At 48.1% G+C, this 21797-nt stretch overlaps 1 protein-coding gene across 1 annotated transcript in view; it reads right to left on the reverse strand.

The window, feature by feature from the left end:
• Window positions 1-21797, reverse strand: part of PLXNA2 (plexin A2) — a 196427-nt gene that overhangs the window by 164639 nt on the left and 9991 nt on the right. The window contains exons 2-3 of the mRNA XM_067310519.1: window positions 6269-7524; window positions 3813-3995 (exon numbers count right to left, since the gene is read on the reverse strand). Coding sequence (XP_067166620.1) covers window positions 3813-3995; window positions 6269-7456 — 1371 coding nt within the window. The 5' untranslated portion in view covers window positions 7457-7524. The remainder of the gene's footprint in view (window positions 1-3812; window positions 3996-6268; window positions 7525-21797) is intronic.

Raw genomic sequence — 21797 nt, forward strand, 5'->3', positions numbered from 1 at the left:
GAGCCCCGTGCACAGGCAGGTCACGACAAGGAGGAACAGGCTGGCTGAATCGGTGCTGCGCTAGAAAATTGTACCTCCGGCACAGGGCTTTAATGGAGAATAGATTTATTGATTAAGCCTTTTCCCTTAGAACTTCAGTAGCAGGAGAGGACAGACCGGTGCATGCACACGCATTTCATCAGCGGTGCGAGGAGCTGGCCGAACACCTCCACGTCCCGCGGGCCCGGACGGCCACAGACGCAGCAGGATTCTGCGTTTCAACAGCCCTGCTCGACCCGCCACCTCGCTTCCACGACGGCTCCGGCACCCGCACCCTCTCGCCCAGCACGGCCAAGGCTGCACCGACCGGCCTGCTCGCTGCAGCCCCGCGTGGCAAGCGGACCTCCGGGGCTGCCCGCGCGGGGCCGGGCCTGCTGCGCCCGGCGGGGCTCGTGAACCGCCAAAACAAACAGCCGGCTCGCTCGCGGGAGCCTGGGAAGCGCGCCAAGCTCGTTACGGGGCACACAGCATCGAGCGCTGTTTCAGAGTGCACAAAAAAAAAAAAAAATTCACTCCTTTTAAAAGTCAGTCAGTGCTGGCTGCTCAAAGGAGCGAGAGGGGGTGGGCGAGGGGGAGCCAAAAGGGACTTCAAATACGCCACGGGAAGCAGAGGAAAGAGCAGGACTGGAGAAAATGGGGCTGTAACAGAAGAGCGGGACTCAAGCTACAGCACACGGCACATATTTACTCTCTCTCAGAGGATCCCGTTAAAAATTGAGAAATATAACTTTCCCAGGGAAAAAAGTTGGCTAAATTGACCAAAAAAGCTCCAGCTGAGCTCTTCAGACTCTCACAGCCACAGAGGATGCCTGGGGGACGGCAAGTTATTGCACCCCGCTCGGAGAAAGCTGGGCAGGCGGCCCAGGCCCGGGCACGCGATGCAGCGGGGAGGCAGGCCGGCCCTTGCCAGGGCTGGGGACCTTAGGCAGGCTGTTCCTTTGGAAGAGAGGCTGAAAAAGCAGCAGAAACTCTCCTAGGGAACTTCACATGAGCCTGTTAGGTGAATAACTAATAGGAAGAAGGACATCAGTGAGATAACACGGCATTTTCAGTAATGAATTCTCACAGGGGAAGCAGACAAATTTAAAAAATTTCAGAGCTGGCTCCCTGGCTTCTTTCCTGAAGCTACAGGAAAAAAAGCATCTTTGAAACAAGCTGGTGGGCTCAGTCTGGGGTTTCCATAGTAAGTAAATCAACAACTGTGGGAGAGGGAATAGGTGTGACAGCTTTCAGACATTAATCGTGTAGGTAGATATGCAAGGTGGTGAGATGGGGGAGACAGGGTGTTTGTCTGTAAATCTCCGGCACTTTACAGAGGTGTGTACATTTTTACTGACCTCATTTTACAAAAGGGGAAGGAGAGACATAGAAGTGTTTATGACACTGAGCATCCTGACTACTCACCAACTTCAAGACGTGTCTAGTCTTGGATCACACACCCCCCTCAAGCCAATCTGTTAACTTCCCAACAGGTCTGCAGTGCCTCCTCTGCAATGAACATCCCAAGCACACCCCCATAGCTCAAGGGAAAGCTGTTTCCTGGTTCTTTCTTAGGCCATATAAAACATAATCCCACACGTCAAAAGAGAACAGAATTTTTAAATGTGTGGACAGGACCACAAGATAGAGAAGAACAACAGTCCCAGCCCCAGGCAGCAATGCATGGGACAGTACTAGCTCCCACTGATGCTAACAGGGGGCGTGGGTCTAATCGGCTGCAGACAATGCCGATAAATGTTAAATAAGGATGCTTGGCAGATGCCGTGAAAGGCTGACTGCAGTGGATGCCTAGAATGAACTCGCTGGAGACATGAACCAATTTTCTCAGCACCTGTTTACCGCTGGCTCAAGCAGGTAAAACTTGAACTATTCCCCTTACTTCTTTTTCCCCATCTCCCCCACTCCTACAGAGATCCCCTCCCTCCTAGCAGAGTAAAATGGATAGACACAAATAGCTTTACTTTGCATGAAAAAGGTAGAAGTTTAAAGGGGTCTTCAACATACAAATAGCACACACGGAATTAAACCGTGCTGGAGAGAATGCTTCTGTAATCCTGCACAATTAATGGAATGCAATCCCGCTCGCCACAGTAAATGCCTAGTGTGCAGGCACAAGCTGTTTGTTTTAACTGTCTCTAAATGAGGCACCTCCCCTACTTCCCCCCCCCCCAAACACCATGAACAGCAAGTACCATAGCAGGCTACATGGCTGGCTCGAAACCTGACAACATAATGCATCTGCAATATGCTGAGGGCGCTTCTTCCACCAACTTAGCTAGAAGACTCACGGAGCTGGGCGCACCACTGCGGGCCTGTGGCCGGGCAGGGAGGAGAAGGGATTCTGGCTTCCGAGCCCAGTCTCTGTAACGTTCAAAACTGCCCCACCGCAACTTGAGAGGCACCAGGGAGGCACCTAATTTACTGCTACTCAGCACTTGTAAAGTGCTGAATGAATATTAATGAACTGATGTAATTAAAATGATGCAGACATTCAACTGTAATATCTGCCTGTCCTTGTATCTTCCTGGATAGATGAGAAAGAAATTCCCTGCTGCTTAAGGACACAAAAATTAACAATCTGCTGTTGATTACATTTGTTAACTCTTTCCCTGGTGCTGGGAAGCAGTTTGCACTTAGGGGGCTCACCTAATGCTGTCATTTACATTTTAGGTTAACTTGAAGGGTCTCAGTTTTCCAAAGCAGCAACTGTAAGGCTAGTTTTGCCAAAGACGGATCAGATTTTTGCAAACACTGATGAGCTAGCACAGCTGAAAGCCAGGGCCACATGAAAGCATCAGTAAACAGATCTCTGCTGCAGTTCCTGCACACCTCTGCCGCCTTGTAAACCCAGGACAGGTGATGAGGTTTGATTTCTCCTCACACATGTCTGTGCTACTACCTCAACCATCCATACCATCTGTCCCCTCCAACACACTATGTTCTCCTGACATCACATTTCACACAAAGATTTTAGATCTAAGAGCCTCCTCTTCTTGTCCTGAGGAAGGGCCTAATCATGACTTCCACTTGCAGCTCTAACACTAAAGAGCAATAGCACAGTGAGTTTTCCTTCCAGCATGTCTGAGCCCTAGTACTCTGGAGTCCATACAAGGTGCCTGGCTACACCTCCACAAGTCCATTTCCAGGCTCATTTTAAATGTGGGACTTCTGAGATATGACTAGCATAGGCCACACTCAACAGAAGTGTGATCAGATCTGACCAGACTTTGCATCTCACTTACCGAAAAGAGTGGTTCAGAAGAAACAAAGGAGGAAAACACCCAGTTTGACTTCACACATCATCACCCCCCATCTCTTGTTGCTGGGAGAGAAAACCAACATGGAGTGTTTCTTTGCCCTGGGCAACTAGCCCCAGTAAAGGGTGAAGAATTTTATCTTCCAGGGCTGATCAATCACCCAGTTGTCTGGGGGAAGAGTATGAGGTAAGAGGCAGCAGGACTTTGCCCTGAGGCTTGATTTCCAGAAGTAGCCAAGTTAACCCATTCACATCTCTCCAGCCACCAAACATGAAAGTCCTGCCAAAACCAGCAATTTTGCCACCACCAAAGAAACCCCCCCCAAAGCGTTCTTGCACTCAGTCTTCCCTCCAGAGAGGGCCTCTATGAGATGGGATAGAGAGACACAAGCCCATTGAAAGAGTTAAGCCATGGCACACCATGTAAGCCATGGCACTAGCCAAATGCATCAGAGACTCCTGAGAAAGGAAATGAGAAATGGATCCTGGCTCCCTAAAGCCACAGAAATAAGCTTACCTTCTTCAGCTTGCCACTTTTAGTCCCCACGAACACCACGCTGTAGCCATTGTAGACGTATGAAGCAACAGAAGTCATCCGGTCCCGGCTGGAGGTAAAAAGCGTCACTCCATCCACCGGTGTAGAGCCTCCTAGGGGCTGGTTGATGTCAAGCCCACAAAAATTATCATCAATTGGAACTGGCTGGAAAGACAAGGTTTGGGGCAATCGTGAGTGAAATACAAAGCACAGGGCAGACGCACACATTCAGGCTCATGCAGGACAGCACGCAGTCCTGACAGCAGGGCAGGAGCAACAGTCGCACAACCCCTGCCCAGATACCACTGCCAGGCTCAGCAGTCTTCCTCAATATGTTATCTTTGCCACCCAAGGCCAAGAAACTCTGAAGCCTGCCTGGGCCACGTCATGGACCGTGTATGCATACTGACTGCTTCAAAAATGTGCATGGACAGGGCTGATGTAGAACCCTAAGTTCACCAGTAGATATTTCCACTGGTTTTCAAAATCCATTAGCTTTCTCATGGATTTAGGTCTTATGCATGCATGGTCCACACAGGAGCTGTCTCCTCCATGCATTTCACCTCCCCTGCCCTGATTTCCAGAGGTGCTGAGCACTACAAGCAGGAAGGTGCTCAACATCTCCACATCAGTACACTTCCCTTGAAGGCCACACAAGCCTGTTCAGAGATCATAGCAGAGCAGCTTAAACTTTTTCCTGTATCCCCAGTTCCATCCCTTATCTCAGTAGTTGAAAGTGAAGCATCAGCAGCATAACTGACCTAAGAGCTGAGGGTTAAACCACTTTCTCACACATAGGTGTACAAGAAACTCTGCTCTACAGCCTGGGCTGCTGAGCCAAGAACATGCTTTCCCAACCCGGCTCACGTTGCATTTGACACCCATTCACAAAAACAAACCCACATTCCTGCTCTTCCCGAGCACCCCAGTACCATGCAGGTAGGGGGTGGGAGTAGCAAGGTGGCTGCTGCCAGCTGCCTGCCTTTCTGCTGCTGCCAGCTTGCAGCAGTGGTGGCCTTGCCACGGGCTGCATGGGGCAAGTGTGGATCAGCAGCACCGGCCAGAGGAAGGGCAGACGTGGGCTGAGTCTGCACAGCGAGAGTGGAGAGGAAGCTGCTGTTTCCTGCTCACTGCTGTTCATTCCTTTTGGAAGCAGTCACCTCCCTTTTGTACAAACAGCCCAGCTCCAGGGCAGATTTTAAATTCTGGAAGTCCTGATTAGCTTTCCCAAGCAAAGAGGTGGCCGGTGGAAATGCTGGACTGGCTGCCCTGGAAAGGTGGGATATCCAATTACCCACACAGGGTAATTGCGTGGCAACACAAAATACCTGAGTGCTAAGCTAGAGGAATGACCACCATCCAAGCTCTGCTATCGAGGCAGAGTGCGTAATGGAGAACGCTAGGCTGAGGTCCAGAGGTCCGAGATGTATTCTTGTTTCTGCCACTGTCCAGTTGTGCACTTTTTTTTAAAAAAAAAACAAATCTCACTGTGCCTCAATCTCCCTTCTACAAAAGAGGGAATACGGACACTGGCTGCTCCCTGGAACAACACTTGTCACCAGTAAGGGAAAATCATTACATTAACGGGTAAGTGTTATTAAGTCATATCAGCTGAGATTGTTTCAGTAAATTCCTACACAGAGTAGGTGGCAGGGCTGTGATATGGGTGGCAGCTTGCCACGATAGCGATAACTCCACTCACTCATTTTTTCACAAGGGATGTTAAGTAACTACCAAATGTTCAGGCATATCTAGTTGCAACTGAGACAGGGAAAGCTGTCTGTCCCATGACTCTCCCCTGTGCTAGCCAGTGTTCTAGCTCCTCTCCACTTTCCTTCTTTTACTTCATTTAACCCACATTTATCTTCTCCTAGCAGCCAAACTTAACATGCTTGGCAAAAGAAGGCCCCAAGGATTCTCAAGTCAGCCCAGGAACAATCTGCATGTGAATCAAGATTAAAGAAACCAGCTGAATAAAAACACGAAAGATGCAACTGTCATTTGTATTTATCTTGTTAGTTTGTTTGTACCACCCTCCTGCTGTGGGAAGGGTGAGACAGCCTTCCTCTGGCTTCCTCAGAATTTTAGAGCCTGAGGTTGGGAACAGCAAAACACTTCCAACAAGCAGCATAGTATTTAAATAGATGAATAAAGGGTATCTCTTCCTTTCATTGTTGTAACTGCCTAATAACAATAAGGATTAAAGATGAAAAGGACTACTGTATCTGCTCCACATTCAGGGAATCTGAGGCACTAAAAGATTAATCGGATTCTGCAAGCCCATGTGCGATAAAGCCAGGAGCTGATCCTGGTTCTGCTGAAGCCAGGGCCATAACCCCCAAACACTCCCTCTGTACAAAGCAGGTTCTGGGCTGCTGGAGCTCCCTGTACCAATAGGCTGCGTTTCTACCACAGCAAACTGCCAAAAGTGTCCTTACCGCTTTAGTGCACTGAACATCTTTCCCCAGTAGCCAGTTCAGCTCCAGGTTGCCTTCCCCCTGATAGCAGGACTGCAGGCGGTCCTTGATCTGAGCGTTGACAGTGCGAATAGGGAAGACGCAGAGCGCAGAGTCATCCGGTGGCTGGTGGTACTGCTTCTGCCCCTTGGAGAAAATGGCAAAGAGGACATCTTCCTGGGCTGTGATATTGAGGGACTTGGCCAGCACATCTCCTGGCTTTGAGAGGTAAGCAGCTTGCAGGAGGCGGTATTCTGTGTCCCCTTTGACACAGCCAAAGGGCAGAGAGACGTAGGAATGGAACTTGGGGTCATCTTTGCAGAGACGGACGATACGAGACGTGTAAAAGAGGTCACTGGCGGAGTTGATGGAAACTCCTTCTGGGGTCTCTGGCTGGACAGTCAAAAAATAGACAAAATTGCCACTGGCAAAACCGTAGATATAGAAGATGTCAAAGTGCGAAACAAGGGCCAACGTATCTGAGGGGATTTTGATAAGGGAGGAGACAAAGTCACTGTGGAGCTCATAATCCAACATGGCTGATGACTCTGGGTCCCGTGGAAGTTTGCGGCTGGAGAGGGTGGGGAAATAATCCTGTTTCCCATCGACTGCCGTGCCAATGAAGAGCTTCCCATCCTCACCTTCTGAGCGCACAATCACACCATACATAGTGCCTGTCTTGTTGACACTGGAGAGGTAGTGCTCCTTTTTGTGTGATGGCTCTACCAAGATGAAGAGGTCATCCAGGCGCAGCAACTTGCAGACCCCCTGGTAGAGACTCCCGCAAGCCAGCAGCCGGTTCTCAGAGTAGTCAATGATCAGCAGCTTGTTGACATTGTTGGTGAGGGTCAGGATCTCGCTGCATGGCTGGACAATGAGGGGCGGGTAGCAAGATTTGTTGTCCTCCTCAGGACCAGTTTTGTGAGCCACCAAAATGGTCAGGTTACCCGAAAGCTTGTAAACCCGATTGATGGCTCCAACATAGACTGCTCCAGTGCCTTGGTGGACAGTCAGGTGGTTGAAAGTCCAGTCCCGGTTCTCAGAGTGGAAGGTGCTGAACAAGGCATTGCTGGACACATTCCGGGAAAGCAATGCCAAGAAGAGACAGACTAAAGCCACTGACCAGCCGTCGGAGTCCAGTACCCGAGGCCAGTTCTTCCTCTGATCCATCCTGGGAAAGGCAAACTTCCGTGTTCCCTGCGTTTGTCCTTTGCCCCAGCAATGTTCCTCACATGGTTCTGGGGGGAAAAGGAAAAAAACAACATACAGAGCAGAGGATTAGATCCAGTGCGCCCTGCAGAGAGAATTCAAAGGAGGCTATCTAATTATACAGTCCTTGAGATAAAGTGAGTACATCTCTGAGCCCAACAAGAATTAAGCAGGTCTCCTTACTTATTGGTAAACAGTTCAGTCTTGATGTTTTGCCACTTGGTTCAGCCTCTGCGTGTTAATTTGTTATGTGGTTTAGCTGTTTATAATGTACTCTGCTCAGCCATGGGAGGGGATAATCAGCTTCAGCCCAAGACAAAGCCTGCAGTTCACACACCCAACCATCAATCTGCAATCTTGGCTAAAAGGATGTCTCCTGCAGGGTATGTTGTTGGAAGCAACAGAGGAAATGAGGTGTTTTCTACCTTTAAGTCCTCTATGATTTAATTTAAAAACCTGAGGTAGAAGTCTCATGCAGGCAAGTGCACTGAGCATATACACAACAAAGCTGTCAGTAACTGCTTTCTCTCACTCCCCAGAGCTCAGAAGTACCTGTACAGGTGCTTCTCAGCCTGAAATATTTCACAGCCTCTGCAAGGTACTTTACTGCTGAAAAGCAGTGGAGGCACATGGTGATTAGATAAGCAACCAAAACACAACAGCTGCACAATGTGCAAGTGAGAAACTACCAATTTAGAATGCTTGTACAAATTTCCTACTCTAATGAAACTTCCAGGAGATGATTAAAGCCTGCACAAAACAGCAGCTTGGACACTGTGTTCAAGAGACCTGCTGCAAAACAAATTGCCCATGTGCCCCTCCCAACAGTGCTGCGGATAGAAGTCAAAAGCACAGCCTCCTTGGAATGACAGGTTTTCTTTCATCTATACAGACAAGGCAATGAAGGTCAGTCATGAGTTGGAGAGTTCTGGCCAAAATCTATGCGGAAGTGAGGCGTGAAAGCAAGAGACCGATTTTTTTAATGGAAAATGTCTATTTGGGAAAAGCATTTTATAGGGTCCCTTGAATTCCCCTCCCACCACAAACCACCTGAAATCCTTGCAGATAGCAGCTCAGCAGTGTAAAAGAAACGGTCTCAGACAAGAAGAGGGAGATTGCGCGTGGTGTGAGGAGGCGAGTCAAGAGATCGATAAGAAAAGCAGAGAAGATGGACACATATTTGCATGTTACAGGATCACCACGAGGCAGGGACTGGAGAATGGCCCAGGAGGTTCTGCAGAATGAGCAGAAAAGTAACAACTAAATCAGCAAATGAGGAGAGCAGGTAATGATGTAAGGATGGGCCTGAGGAACTTGCTACTGCAGGGAGAGCTAAAAGGGCATTTAAAACACAAGTGCCACATCACCTTGAAAACAGCATGTCTCCTTACATCCGTTCTGGCCGCTCAAGGAGCAAGATACACCTGTGTTTAACCCTTAATAAAGTGCTGAAGGACCAGCAGGGCCCTACTCCTCCCTCCTCTTTAGCAGCCGATTTGTAACTACAGGAAAGACAGCCTGGAGCAGCATGGACCTTCTGCACCTGGAAAGATACCTGCTGAACCTCAGCAGTGGGTGCTCGCAGGCCAGCTGGATCTTATCCGAGCCTAAGGGATGGCCATGCAGCAGGAGCCGTGCTGACATCCCATCCCCCGTTCCCTTCCATCCCCGCTCGCACCGTCGGCTGTCAAGCTGCATCAGGAATCATAAGGCTGGAATTTCCTTAGGAAACGGGAGCCTGCCTTGGAAAGGCACCGTCTGCATGATGCTTGTTTACCTCGGGAAGCGTTTCATCCGCCCTTCCGGACAGCGCGCGCACTCGCAGACACAAGAGCTGTCCGAGAGGACATTTACAATCTCTCTGCCCGCTCTGCCTAGACATTTAGCACCTCTGCGAAGGCGGCGGATCAAAGCAGCAGTGCCTGTGTAGCGGCCGCACGGACCAGAACGGAGCATCAGCGGAGCAAACCCTACCGCCGCCATTTGCGGGAAGCCGCCCCCGCCATCGCTGCCGCGCACGTCTCCTCGATGTTTTCTGAGGGACGCCGGCTCTGGACCCTTCCTCGACGCAGGGAACGGCAGCGCGTGAGGGTCCCCGGGGCCCCCAGGGAGGCGGCAGCGCTGCAGGGAGGCTGCAGCCCAGGGAGCCGCTTCCCGGCGGAGGCCGAGGCCCTCGCGGCTCCCCGGCCGGACCTGGGACCCCTCACCGCGGTGGTGCCGGCGGCCACCGGCCTCTGTCTCACCCCAGGCGCCGGCTCCAGACCCCACCGCGGCCGGGGCGGTGTCCCTGCGGGCCCCGGTGCGGCAGGAGCGGCCGCCTGGCTGCGCCCTCGTCCCCACCAGGGCCCGCCATGGCCGCCAGCGCGCCGCGCCCCCGCGCAACATGGCCGCGGAGCAGGGCCGCAGCTTGTTTTAGGCCGTTTTCCCCATGAAGCTGCTGTCACCACCTTCTCCCTTATCCCAAATTACCCATTCCTTACAGGTCCCCGCTGGCAGCTGCCACCTCACCTTCGGGGCCCACGCTTCGGGCTGCTGTCGCACTTCCCTGCCTCGGCTTCCCTCGCCCGCAGGCCTGATCCCGGCTTTGGTGTTTGGTCTAACTTATGCTGCTTTAACAGCACTAAAAAAACAGCATTAAAAAAGAAAAAAGAAAAAGAAAAATATGCCGCTGACGCGCCTGGAGAAAGGGAGCGACAAGAGGCTCCTTGTTCCGCTCAGGGAGATGCTTCCCCTGCTGCTTGCTCCTTGTTTCCAGTCTCTTAATTTCCACCTTTGCCTGAAGCAGATTTTTTTTTTCCCCCTCTCTCTCCCCAAGCCATGATGCAAATGCTGTTGACTCCTTATTCTTTTTTTGGGTGATTGTGGCAAAAAGCGTAGCTGCCCGGGCGCCGGACTCAAAGGCAACCACCGAACCCGGGCAACCAGCAACCCTTCGCTCAGCCTCCCTTGCTGCTCTCATTGAATTTCCCAGTGAACATCCTGAAACTCCTTTCTGGCTTGAGAATCTTTGAAAAGTGCAAAAAAAAATAAGAACAAAAAACTTAAAAAAACCTCAAATGGTTCCTGAGGAAGGGCTCAGAGGAAGGCTCTCGATGCCGCTAACTCCTACAAGGGCTGCTGACAACCCGCAGCGAACGCTGATGACCTGATCACAGGCACCACACTTCCCGAGCAGCTTTGCTCTTGGATGAAGCGACAGGACAGCCCGAAACAAGACCCGGGCGCGCAGCGAGCAGGGGAGATGCTGGCTGGCAGCGTCCTGCCTTCTGGCAGATGCACAGGGAGCCATACACAGGCGAAGAACAAAAAGAAAAAACAAAAAAACCAACAACAAAAAAACCATGAAAGCGGACCCAAGATGTGCAGGTGGCAAAAGTCCCACCAAGCAGTAGTCAAGGCCACTGCAGAATACCTCCCAATTAATCTGCGCGCCCACCTCCTCGCGTGCTATGGGGACCGAGCAAGTGCTCCGAGCCCACCCGGCTGCGCCGCGCCGCGACCTAGCCCTGCCCAGCCCTGGAGAGCATGGTTGCGGCGCTGAAGGACGCTCAGAAAAGAAACTCCGGGCCGAGCAGTGCAAGAGGGAATTCCTCAAAGGCCAAAGCCTCTCTTCCACTAACAGGCGTCCAAAAAAATAATGCTTACCTCGGTTTCTATATTCCCTTAAAGGAAGGGATGTTTCTGGGGCAGAGAGCTCTTGCATTCAAGGGAAGTTTAGAAAGTAAAAGAAATTATCCAGAGAAATTATCCAGTTTCTTTCCTAGGGGGACTCCGCTATAAAGCTCAGTGCAAAATGGTTTTCCTGCTCAGCAGCTTTCAAATTTTTGAAAAAGTGGTGCCACTGCAAACTGAGAAAAGAACAGTGCAAATGGGAAATTAAATACGTTATATATGTATGGGGCAACAGGAGCTCTTCACTTAGACTTCAGCAATTTTATAGTTTTTCCCTACAGCATTTTCATTCAAAGATAGTACAAAACCAAAAGCTGGGTTTGAGCTATTGTGAAGCAGAGCTGTCAACTGAAGTCCAACTTTTATGCAGTGCCTTACAATGAAGGTTTTGCGGAGTATTTGTGAACAGTCACTGCCAAAGGCAAGAGAGATCATTTAGGAAAAAGAATCTGTGCTTTCAAATAATGTTTGAAGACCACAGAGCATGGCCTTGAACTGACATCATCTTCCAGGCCCAAACGTGCCACCCCGGCTACACATCTTCACCCTGCACTGGCCGGATTAGCTGCATTCACCAGCCAGGAGGTTTGAGCTAAACCTGGGAGGTGATGCCTGAGGCCGGGAAATGCAGGGCTGATACCAGAGGTTGCAAAGAGGCAGACAGGCCAGTGTGGAACATATTTGAATTAAACAGGACTCAGTGACACAGCTGTCAAACACCAAAGGAAACTTGCCTCCTACCTTGTAGCCAGGACCTGCAGGAGAAGTTTGGGGATGGCTCAATACAGCTGGTGGAGTTAAACATCAGGGAAATGGGAGAGTGGGTGATTTTAACTCTAATCCTTAATACTATTTGACCATTAAAGAAAATTTTTTTTTTTTGGAAGCGAGTTTAAAGTATGGCCTTAAAAGCAATCTGAAGCTACTAGTAACGCAAGGTGAAAGAGAGTGTAAATTCAGGAACACAATACAAACCCAAGCAGCTGAAAGGCCTCAATTAGGCTGAAAGGAGTTATCTAGTATTTAAATAATTATTAGATTGAAGGAATAATCACAGGTCTGAGCCGATTTTTTTCCCCCCACTGTCATCCTAATGGAGACTATAATATTATTATTCAAATGCCCATGATTCTCATTTAGGGGGGAAGAAAAAAGGGCTCATTTAATCTCCATGCGACAGGGCTTCAGGAGGCATGATTAGTCATTTCTCTTATTTGAGCCGTCACTCACTTACAGGCACCACAGTTTGTCATTAGTGTTATTTTATGCACATGAAGAAAAAAAGGAAAATTAATGCAAAAAAAAAGAGAATCTCCCATGGAAAATGACGGATCAAAGGAACAATTTTGATGTCATCAGTGCAGCAGCTGTGTTTCACTTCATGGAGCTGGTGTCTTTTCTTTTAGGATAGAGTTAGTTTTGTAAGGAGTAATTTATGCATACCCCCCTTCCCTTCCAGCCACCACCACCCTGCCTTCACAGATCAGTTCTGTTCAGCTTCCATTTAATTTTCTGGCTCTGTCTGATCATATGACCGGTGTCATACCGATCATAAAGATCCTAAATACCACACTGCAGCACCTTGAAGAATCGTTTATACCTGCTCAAAGCAGCTGGAAATGTTCCTCTGATGAGGTCGCCGTCTTACTGTCTCAATGGTACTAAATGGAGGAAAAGCATTTCCCCGACTCTTTACTGCCAAAACTAATACTGCTTTTAGACTCATACAGGGCTTGGTTCACCTTGGCTTATGCTTTTTATCCTGATGCACACAAGCATATTTATGCCAGGCTTTCCAGCATCACCACTTTGGTGCAAATGGCCAAGGCAGAGATGAAGGCAGCAAGGAGCTAGGATCTACTCCATCCCTCATTTTGAGCCCTGCTGTACGAGCGCCGCGCTCCGCTCTGCACAACTGTCTAGCCTTCGCTTGCAAACAGTTGGGACAGAGGGACTGAGGATCAGGGTCACATCCCACAGGCCTGAGTACAGTTTTTCACCTCTAGGGGGGATGTGCAATTCCTGCACCCCTTTAAAACAGAGCAAATGAATCGGCACCTATCCTAGCATCCTCATTTGCTAACCATCCCTCCGACTTCCCCTCTTAGGGCTCCTTGCCACTCTTCCCCTTACCCTGCTTCCCAAGGCTAAGTGAGGCACTGCCTTTCCTCTTCGCTGGGCTAAGGAGAGTTGGTCCGGGTGCGTTAGTGGGGAAGCCCTGCACTTCTTCGCAGCTGCTGTGTTTCTGTTCCTTTGCACATTATAGGGGACAGGCCCTCGGGAGCATATAAACATTGCCCACCTGGTCACGGCCAGAGAGGACGACTGAATGAAAACACTGCAGTGGCATTTTGACAACAACCCTCTCCTAACCTCTGCCCTCTTGGCCTCAGCTTTCATCATCAAAGCACCATGCGTTTTTCTCAGGTTGTCCCAGTGTGCTGCGCTCACGGCCTGGAGGCCATAAGGAGTCTTCAAAGACTCCTGAAAAGGGGGAGCAGAGCAGACAATAAAACACACTTTTTTCTCCTAAGGCGATACAAGTTTGGGGAGTTGTCTCACAGAATCAAGCCTCCTAAGAAATGAATGAGCTTGGGGGGAGGGTGAGAACTGGCCTATGATTATTTTCTAAGCTGAAAGTGGATTCTGCCCTTTTTGCTTTCTATAGTCGAATAAGATTCATTGCTCTGAGGCCAGAAGCAGGGAGATAGGCTGGCTCACTCTGCTGACCTCCTCTGTAGGTCACCAGGCTGTCAGAATTTCCCCAGAATTATAGAAAGGGTCACCAAAAGGGCAGGCTACACTATATAAACTAAAATACAAGAACAAACCATTCAGAACAACCTCACCCTTGCACCAGCCTGACCCCTTCCCTTTACATTGACTCTGCACAGTATCTGCCAACCGGAATGCTGGAAAAAGGTCGAGAGCGTGGCCATTTCTAAGGAGTCAGTGAGAAGGCATCTGCCTCGTCTGCATCTCTCCTGGAGCGGATCAGGAATTTTTCTCTGAAATGGCTTTCCAACCACTAAAGCTGTTGTAGTGATCTATCCCCTTTGAGGAAGTGATGTTCAGGACACATTTGTCAGCGACAGAAACAGACCTTAGAAAAATTAATAGGGTTTTGCTCTGTTTTAGTTGGACAAAATACCTGAGCCAAACCATCTGATCCACACATCTCTGAACTTTGGGAACTTCCCAGTCCTTATCTGAAGTTCATCTCAGCCCTGCCTCCGAGGCTGAGCTACAGCAGTTAGGAGACGAAGACCACTCTGCAGAACTCTCTCTTCTCTAACAGTCCTACTGAAACCTGCACAACCACTTCAGCAAGTTCCTTCACTAGTTGGAGTGCTATCACCTCTTTCTCTGGTAAGAAAAGCCTTGACACGTTTGACATACAAACAGCTGATTTTCCATGCATTCCTGGGAGCAAAGCTGCTGAGAGCCCATGGGGACAACCTGCTGCAATGGCCAAGGAGCCCAGCCCTGCCAGCAGCTGGTGGGTGCTGGCGTGGAAGATGCAATTCCTTCATTTTGGTGCAGGATGGCTCCCATCTGTCTCCTCAGACCACAGCATCAGCGCCAGTGAAGTGCAGCAGCATACAGTGTTTAACAACCAGCTCAATAACTTCAGAATTTGACAGCAACTGAAATTACCCACAGCTTGATGTGAAGTAATTATGTTTTTGTAATACAAAACAATGACTAGGGCTCCTAGAGTCTTTTGTTTAGGCTTTTTAGAATATTTTAACTGTAACAAAAACCAAAGCAACTTGTAAAACTTTAGCGAGCTGTCTGGCAGCCCTCTGCACAAGAATCCCTGACCAGTCAGCTGTCCAGCTGCTGGAAAAATCTTAACTACCAATGCACGATCATTTCATCTGCACTGAAGGGTTGCTGTGCAGGTGTCCAAAGAGGAGAGGCTTTGCTAGAGCTAAGCTTGGTTCTGCACTTTCATCCCGAAAATACTCCTATCTCCAGATGGAAAGAAAAAAATGTTTACATGTGATTTTGTGGGAAAACCTTCCACCAGGTTTGTTGCTTCAACTGCTTTTAAAGCCAGATAGCTCCCAGAAACTCTGGGAGCTGCAAATCCCAGCATTTTCCATGGTTTCCCCACCAGGAGAGAGGACAACGCAGAGGTTACTGAACCACAAGGATGATGAACATCGTGCCTTTTTAAAGCATAATCTGCAACATTGAACCCCTTGGGTTTTAGACAGAAAACAACCTCTTTGCCTCACGCTTTTATTTTGCTGCCTGTCTGCAGTACCTGTTTCCCACTCGACCAGCCAGGGCAGCTGCCAGCAGTGCTCCCGCACAGCCGACATGAGCAGCCAGAATCACTACTTGCAAACTCAGGAGCTGTGTCCCCACCGCCCGCCCACTTCCTCCAAGCTGCTTATTCATGGGGATGGTATTTCACAGGCTTGTTGTCAGCTTTCTGAGAAAGAGTTAAGAGGGCAAAATACAGTATTGTGATTATTGCTTCCTCCAGTCCTGGGACAGGGAAGAGGAGGGGAAGAATGAAACTCAGACCTGAAAAGGCATTTCCCTGATAACAAACATGATTGCATGAATTACGCGCAAAATTTGTTCATATTGTCCAGACTTTGGATATTGTTTATACAACATGTACCGGATAAGCTGCCTCTTCCCCTCCATCTCCCTCCTGCGCGTCCACATACCAACAGGTCTGGGGTAAAGAGAAGCAGAAGAACCCAGGGAGAGAGACCCGGTGCAAGTCTCATCCTAGCAATTGCCTTTTGCCTTTACAGCACAGTGTAGCAACCTGACCAGTGGTCTAAGCAGTCTCACTTCATTCCTGCCTGTGTCCCAAATACGCTGAATAGACCTGGGCAAGACATATTACCCTTAGCCTCATTTTTTTCCACCTGTAAAATGGGGATAATGCTTTCAAACATGACTTAATTTAATGTTCAATTGATGGAAATACTCTGAAACCAAAGGGGAGCTATCAGGCATAAACTACTGTAGTAAAGTATGGATAAGGCAGTGGTTTAGAGCTCCTTTCCACCTCTCAGTGCCTCTGTTCACAGATTCTTTGGGCAGAGATTGTTCAGCACAGCAAAGCTACTCTCCCCTAATAACAATGACAAGCAAACATGGGCACTGCTGCCTCTGCGACCTGCAACCTAAGGATGCTTAAATGTCCGTGCGACACAGCAAGGAGGCGTTTCCTGAACACTGCTGAAATTGTAACCGTCTCCAAGGGAGCCATGGCTCCCCCGGCAAACCTAAAGCAGGATTCCAGCTGGGGCTCCAGCACAACTCATGCATTCTCCAGCATGGTGTTCATTACAGCTGGAGACAATTAACCAACCACCCTAAGACGACATCCAGCAAAATTCATAATCAACCTAGAATACCTAGGTGGCAGAAATCAGATACCTTTTTCTTTCACTGTGCTGATATTTTACACCTGCTATCTTAGAAACTACAGCTGGCAGCTATTGAGCTTTAAGTACACTGCTGCAAAATAGCTTTTAAATTATCTTGCATCAATAGAAACAGTGCTGGGAAGAGGACTTTATTCACATATAGTCACTTAGGGCAGAATCCAGGAAGGCAACACCACCATATATTGGAGCACAGAGCAGAATAGACCCCATATTTTCCTGGTTGCCTTGAAACATGATACAAAGGGAAGGGAAAATTCATCACTTCTTAAGTTTCGTAAATGGTTTATTCAAGTTTTGGGAAATCTCAGTTTCTTCCAAACCTGCATAAACATGTCAATGGCTTTGGATAACAGTAAATCATAAAATTCATGGCTAGAAAGTTCTAAGTGTATAATCCAGCCTCCTGCTGCAAGAATCATGTGTATCTATCATTCCCAAGAGATGTCCATCTAACTCGTCCTTAAAGACCTCCAAAAATAGAGTCCACAACCTCTCCAGGCAGTCTATGCCAGTATTCCCCTTAGAAAATGCTTTTAATAGTGTCTCACTTGAGTCTTGATGGACTGAGGTTTATATAGCCCCACATCACTTGTGTATCTGAGCATCTTATAATTATTAATGGACTTTATCCCCAGCAAAATAGAACTTAATGGCTAGTGACCTTAGATACAAGCAGATTAAATGATTTGCCCAAGGCTAGTCAAAAGGTCCCAGTGGCAAAGCTAGGAGTTTTATCTCCTGAGCTTCAGCCCAGCATTCTCTCCCCAGGTGACTTCCAGCTGCAGTTTATTACAAGAGAATATTACTGTACAGCATGAGGGAAGATCACAGAGCGGCCACCGAACTGGAGGAGAAAAATAAGCAGCAGCTTCTCCTGGCCTCACTCCAAGTGCACCACAGGCAAGTGAAGAACCCCAGCTTCAAATTAAATGGGTCCCCAGCCACTCCATTAAACAAAAATCCTGAAACAGAAATCCTTTGGCTGTGCCAGCCCTGTACAGTGAGTGGTGTTCGTTATCCCCAGTGCTCCCTACAGCAGCCAGATGTATTTACACAGTAGCCACAGTGCTGTTACCTAAGTAAACCAGGAAATCGTACATTTGTTAAAATTACGTTCTGAAATGCTGAATCCCCAACTGTGCAGCTATACATTTCACTCAGCCAGCAGCACACTGAAATTATTAAGAACACGCAACTGCTTACATGCACACTCAGACGCAGTTTCCCCATTTTGAAGGTGTTCACCAGTTACGTGATAATCCCATTCTGGAATGGAATTATCTTTTTGATTTATGAGCAGTAAGCATCAAGTCAAATCTACACAAATAAAGGCCATTGTGCTGTCCATCACTGTCCTCTTCCTTATCACACTGTGAGGGTAGAGGTCATGTGGCACCATACTAGGGGAGGAAATTTTGGGAGGAGAAGCAGAGGAATGCATAAATGGAGGGGTTCGTTTGTAGTGCGTGACCAGTGCAATCAGAATTGGGAGGTGCAGAAGGCCCACTCCTGTGTTCCAAACTCCAGCTGCCAGTCAAAATGCTGGGATTTCCACCGCAGAAGAAATTATTTTTCAGATACCACCACAGGATCACAAGAATTTGGAAAGGAAGAATGCAACAAAAAGCCCTCAAATTAACAACAAACCTGAACTAGGCAGGCTGATGGGGGAGAAAGCCACATAGTACTAAAGAACCCTTCAGAGACCAAACAGCCTTGCATCAAGCCTGTCTTAGTGCAAGTATATGCTATTAAGCATAATCAACATCAGCTTTATCAATTCCTTTGCCTCTCCAGGCCTACCCTTTAAAGTGCATCACCGAGGTGCTTGATGCATTTTTGAAAGTGCTTTGAGATGCCCAAATCCCAGGAATCGTAAAGCATTTACATTTCCTTCCCCATCTGCTACAGAACATGACAGCCAGCAATCTCTGCAGAGCCCACAGCCACTGGGACAGCGGCTGGTCTTTTGCAGGGGCCCAGCAGGTCTCCTGCACTAGTGCTCGTTAGTACCCGTGAGGCTGATGGATGGATGCCCCCAGGCTTTGCACTCTGGAGCCTAGAGTCCCACCAGCTCTGTCCCACCATCAGCAGAACATTGTCTCCTCTTCTACGGCATTTGGATGCAAATGTCTACCTGAGAAAGTGGCTCCTTTCCACTCATCTACACCATGCTCCTCAGCCCTGCTTTTCAATTTCAAAGCTCTGGCAGATCACTGATTAATTCAAGCCTGTTTAATAACCCTTCTGTTTAGATGAAACAAGCTGTCTTGTTCTCTTTATCTTTAACACTGATTCTTGTTTCTTTGGTAAGGATCTTACTGTCATTTAAAAACTCTCTCCAACCAAGCTGATAATAGGATGGAGAAGGCATTTGCTTAGGTCCACATCTGACAAGAGCCAAAAGTTACAGCATGAGGCGGGAAACTAGCTAAGAGGGGCTGGACAGCTTGATGCTGGTAAGAAGTTCCAAAAGCCTGAACTTGTCCTGCAAAATCATGAATATTTCTCTCCACTTTCTGTGGCAAATCTCTGCACAGCTCAAAGTGGAAACACCGGGGACCACACACCCAGCTCCAGACAAAACGGGCAAGAGGAAAGGAGATAAGGGAACAGAAGCGGAGACAGCCAGAATGAATTGCTGCAGGAGAAGTCAGCGAGGACTGCCTGAACTCCTTACACAACTCATCTGCAGGGAGGATCGGTGCTTCTGAACTTCTCCAAGTGGGGGAGAACCATCTTCAGAAAATCTGAAAGCTGTTACACATCTGTCCTCAAACTCTGCCCTGCACTGTGCCCCTAGCATAGCAATCAATTAGCAATGGCTAGGCAGAAACATAGCCTGGCAGCTGCTTCGGAAACCAAATACAGGCCTTGCAACAACGATGGCACCTCTCGCGCGCCCCCCGGCCCTCCCCCAGCCTCACTTGCCTTCACCTGCTCTCTCATGGTGTCCTCACACTGGAAGGTCTTTGAGGCATTGGCTCATTTGCCCTGAGCGAGCATGGTCTAGCAGAGCCTCTTTCCTTTCTACCCTCTCCCTCATTTGCAGACTGCGACCCTGAAGTGCTACACACAAAAGAATAATAGACACACAAGAACCCAACTCCCAGTGGGAATGAGTTGGAGCCTCTCAGCTGTCTCCTGCCTCTTTGAATTTCAAAGCTGCACTTGTCTGTAGAGCAACTGAGTCATTTCCTTCCTATATCCAGCCTATCGGACTAGATCCAGCAGTGCCCGGAAAACAATAAATCCTTCAAGGACTTGTAAGGCCATATTTCACGGGAATGCAGCAAAGTCTGCCTACTTTGAAAATTCCTAGCACACCCTTAAACTCAACACTCCTCCGTGGAAGCTCTCTTGTTCTGGCCCTGCTCCCATTTGAGAGCACAAGTAGTCCCTATTCCTGCCAGTCCAATTTTTCAGGACACTGCAGGAGCCCAAGCACACATCAGCACTGCAGCCCATGCGGAGGGACACCAGCATATGTCACCCCTGGCCAGACGCATGACCGAGGAGCCGATTTCAACCAAGTGCCAGGGGTTAAAACCTGACAATGAAATTTCCTTGACTCCATAAAACATCTGGAGATCCGGGAGTACAGTAAGCTGCAGCAGAATCTGATGCAGGACTTCACTGATATTTTGGCAGACTGAGGGAACGTGCCAGTTGCAAAGGACTGTTTGCTCCGTGAAATACAGGGGAGGCAGCCACACATGAGAAGCTGCGCAGTTTCTCTCTGTAGAATACTTTCACCTGGTTCACTTCTGTACATATTTCCTTTAAAACAAGCACAGATTGTCATTCCAGTTTTTTCACAAGGCATTTATGTAAAATTTGTGAGGACTGTTGGGGACAACAACAGGGCAGAACTCGATTTCAGCTATATATGGCTTGAGAGCTGGGGAACTTCCACTGAAACTACAGGTTTGAGATGCTCGGCCTGAAGAAACTCTCTATACTAGAAGATGTGTTTCCACGTGGCTCTGAGGAAAATCTGTGGATTTCCTAAGATCACGTCAGTGCTGCTTCCATTATCTTTTTAGAGGCCAGAAGCAAACTCCAACTGACCTACCTTAAGATTCATAACACCACTAGCCAAACAAGTTCAAATATGTGAGAAAAACTAAACTACAAGGAAATTAACGTTATATCCTCTTCAGTAACAAGATGCCTAGTGCAGATAATCTGGCAAAGTGTGTTGTTTATAATGGGAATTTGCAGAGAATGTAACAAGAATTGTCAGGGATGAACAAATGAGTCAATATTTTGCTTTTCCTCATGTTAAAATCTGCTCTGTTGGTAGGGATTTTTTTTTTAAATCTTAAAAGGAGAAGGAAATTAAGCCCAAATTGTTTGTTTCCCAATTGCTATTTGCAGCTCACATAAAGAACAATGTGAGAGCAGGAGCTGGCAGGGGAAGGCAAGGTTCCCAAATCCCCGTGTTGGCAAGACTCACGCACCCAGCAAGAACATACTTGCTTCCTACTTTATGGGAATGGTAGGCTGCTTCCTCTTGCTGACCACTGACTTTAACCTGCTCACCAGGGCAGAGCATGCACATACTGGTTTCCCATCACAGGGACAGGTGCACCTTCAGACTAATAAGACTTCTGCAATAAGTCTTATTATGTGAGCTTCTAGATATTCAGTAGCTTTGGTAAAACAAAAACAGTAGTCCAAGTGTGGATGTTGAATAAAGTATTTTTAACATGAACATCAGAAATCACCTGTATATCTCAACCTCAATTTTTATGGCAAAAGATAAACCTCTACAAACTTTTGAGCTCAAGCTTTTCTTTAAAAATAGTTTTGAAACTTTAACATTTCAGTGTTTTCTAAATCAGTATTGATATTGACTCCACATGGCAAAATTTTGGGCTGCCCAGCCCAGAAAATTTTAAAAGCAGCTAGCTCTTTGACTACCAAAAATCACTACTTCTCTTAAAAGTAAAATAGGTCTCATTTACAAGTCATTTCATATGAGTCTGCAAGGAAATGGGTAATAAGAAAATTCATATTGCTGAATTCACACTCAGAAGTGAAGATCTCCTTCCGCAAAATCAGTCCAATCCCACCCAACTTTTTACTCCTGAGGTTAAGCCTCCCAGTGACCCAATACCCTGAGCATGTTTCCTTTTTCTAAAAGTAGTTATACAACACGCTTGGAGTCCTTAAAAGAGAGAAACAAAAGCAAAGGCTCTGAG

This window comes from Apteryx mantelli, chromosome 25 (assembly GCF_036417845.1).
Source record: "Apteryx mantelli isolate bAptMan1 chromosome 25, bAptMan1.hap1, whole genome shotgun sequence".
NCBI lineage: Eukaryota > Metazoa > Chordata > Aves > Apterygiformes > Apterygidae > Apteryx > Apteryx mantelli.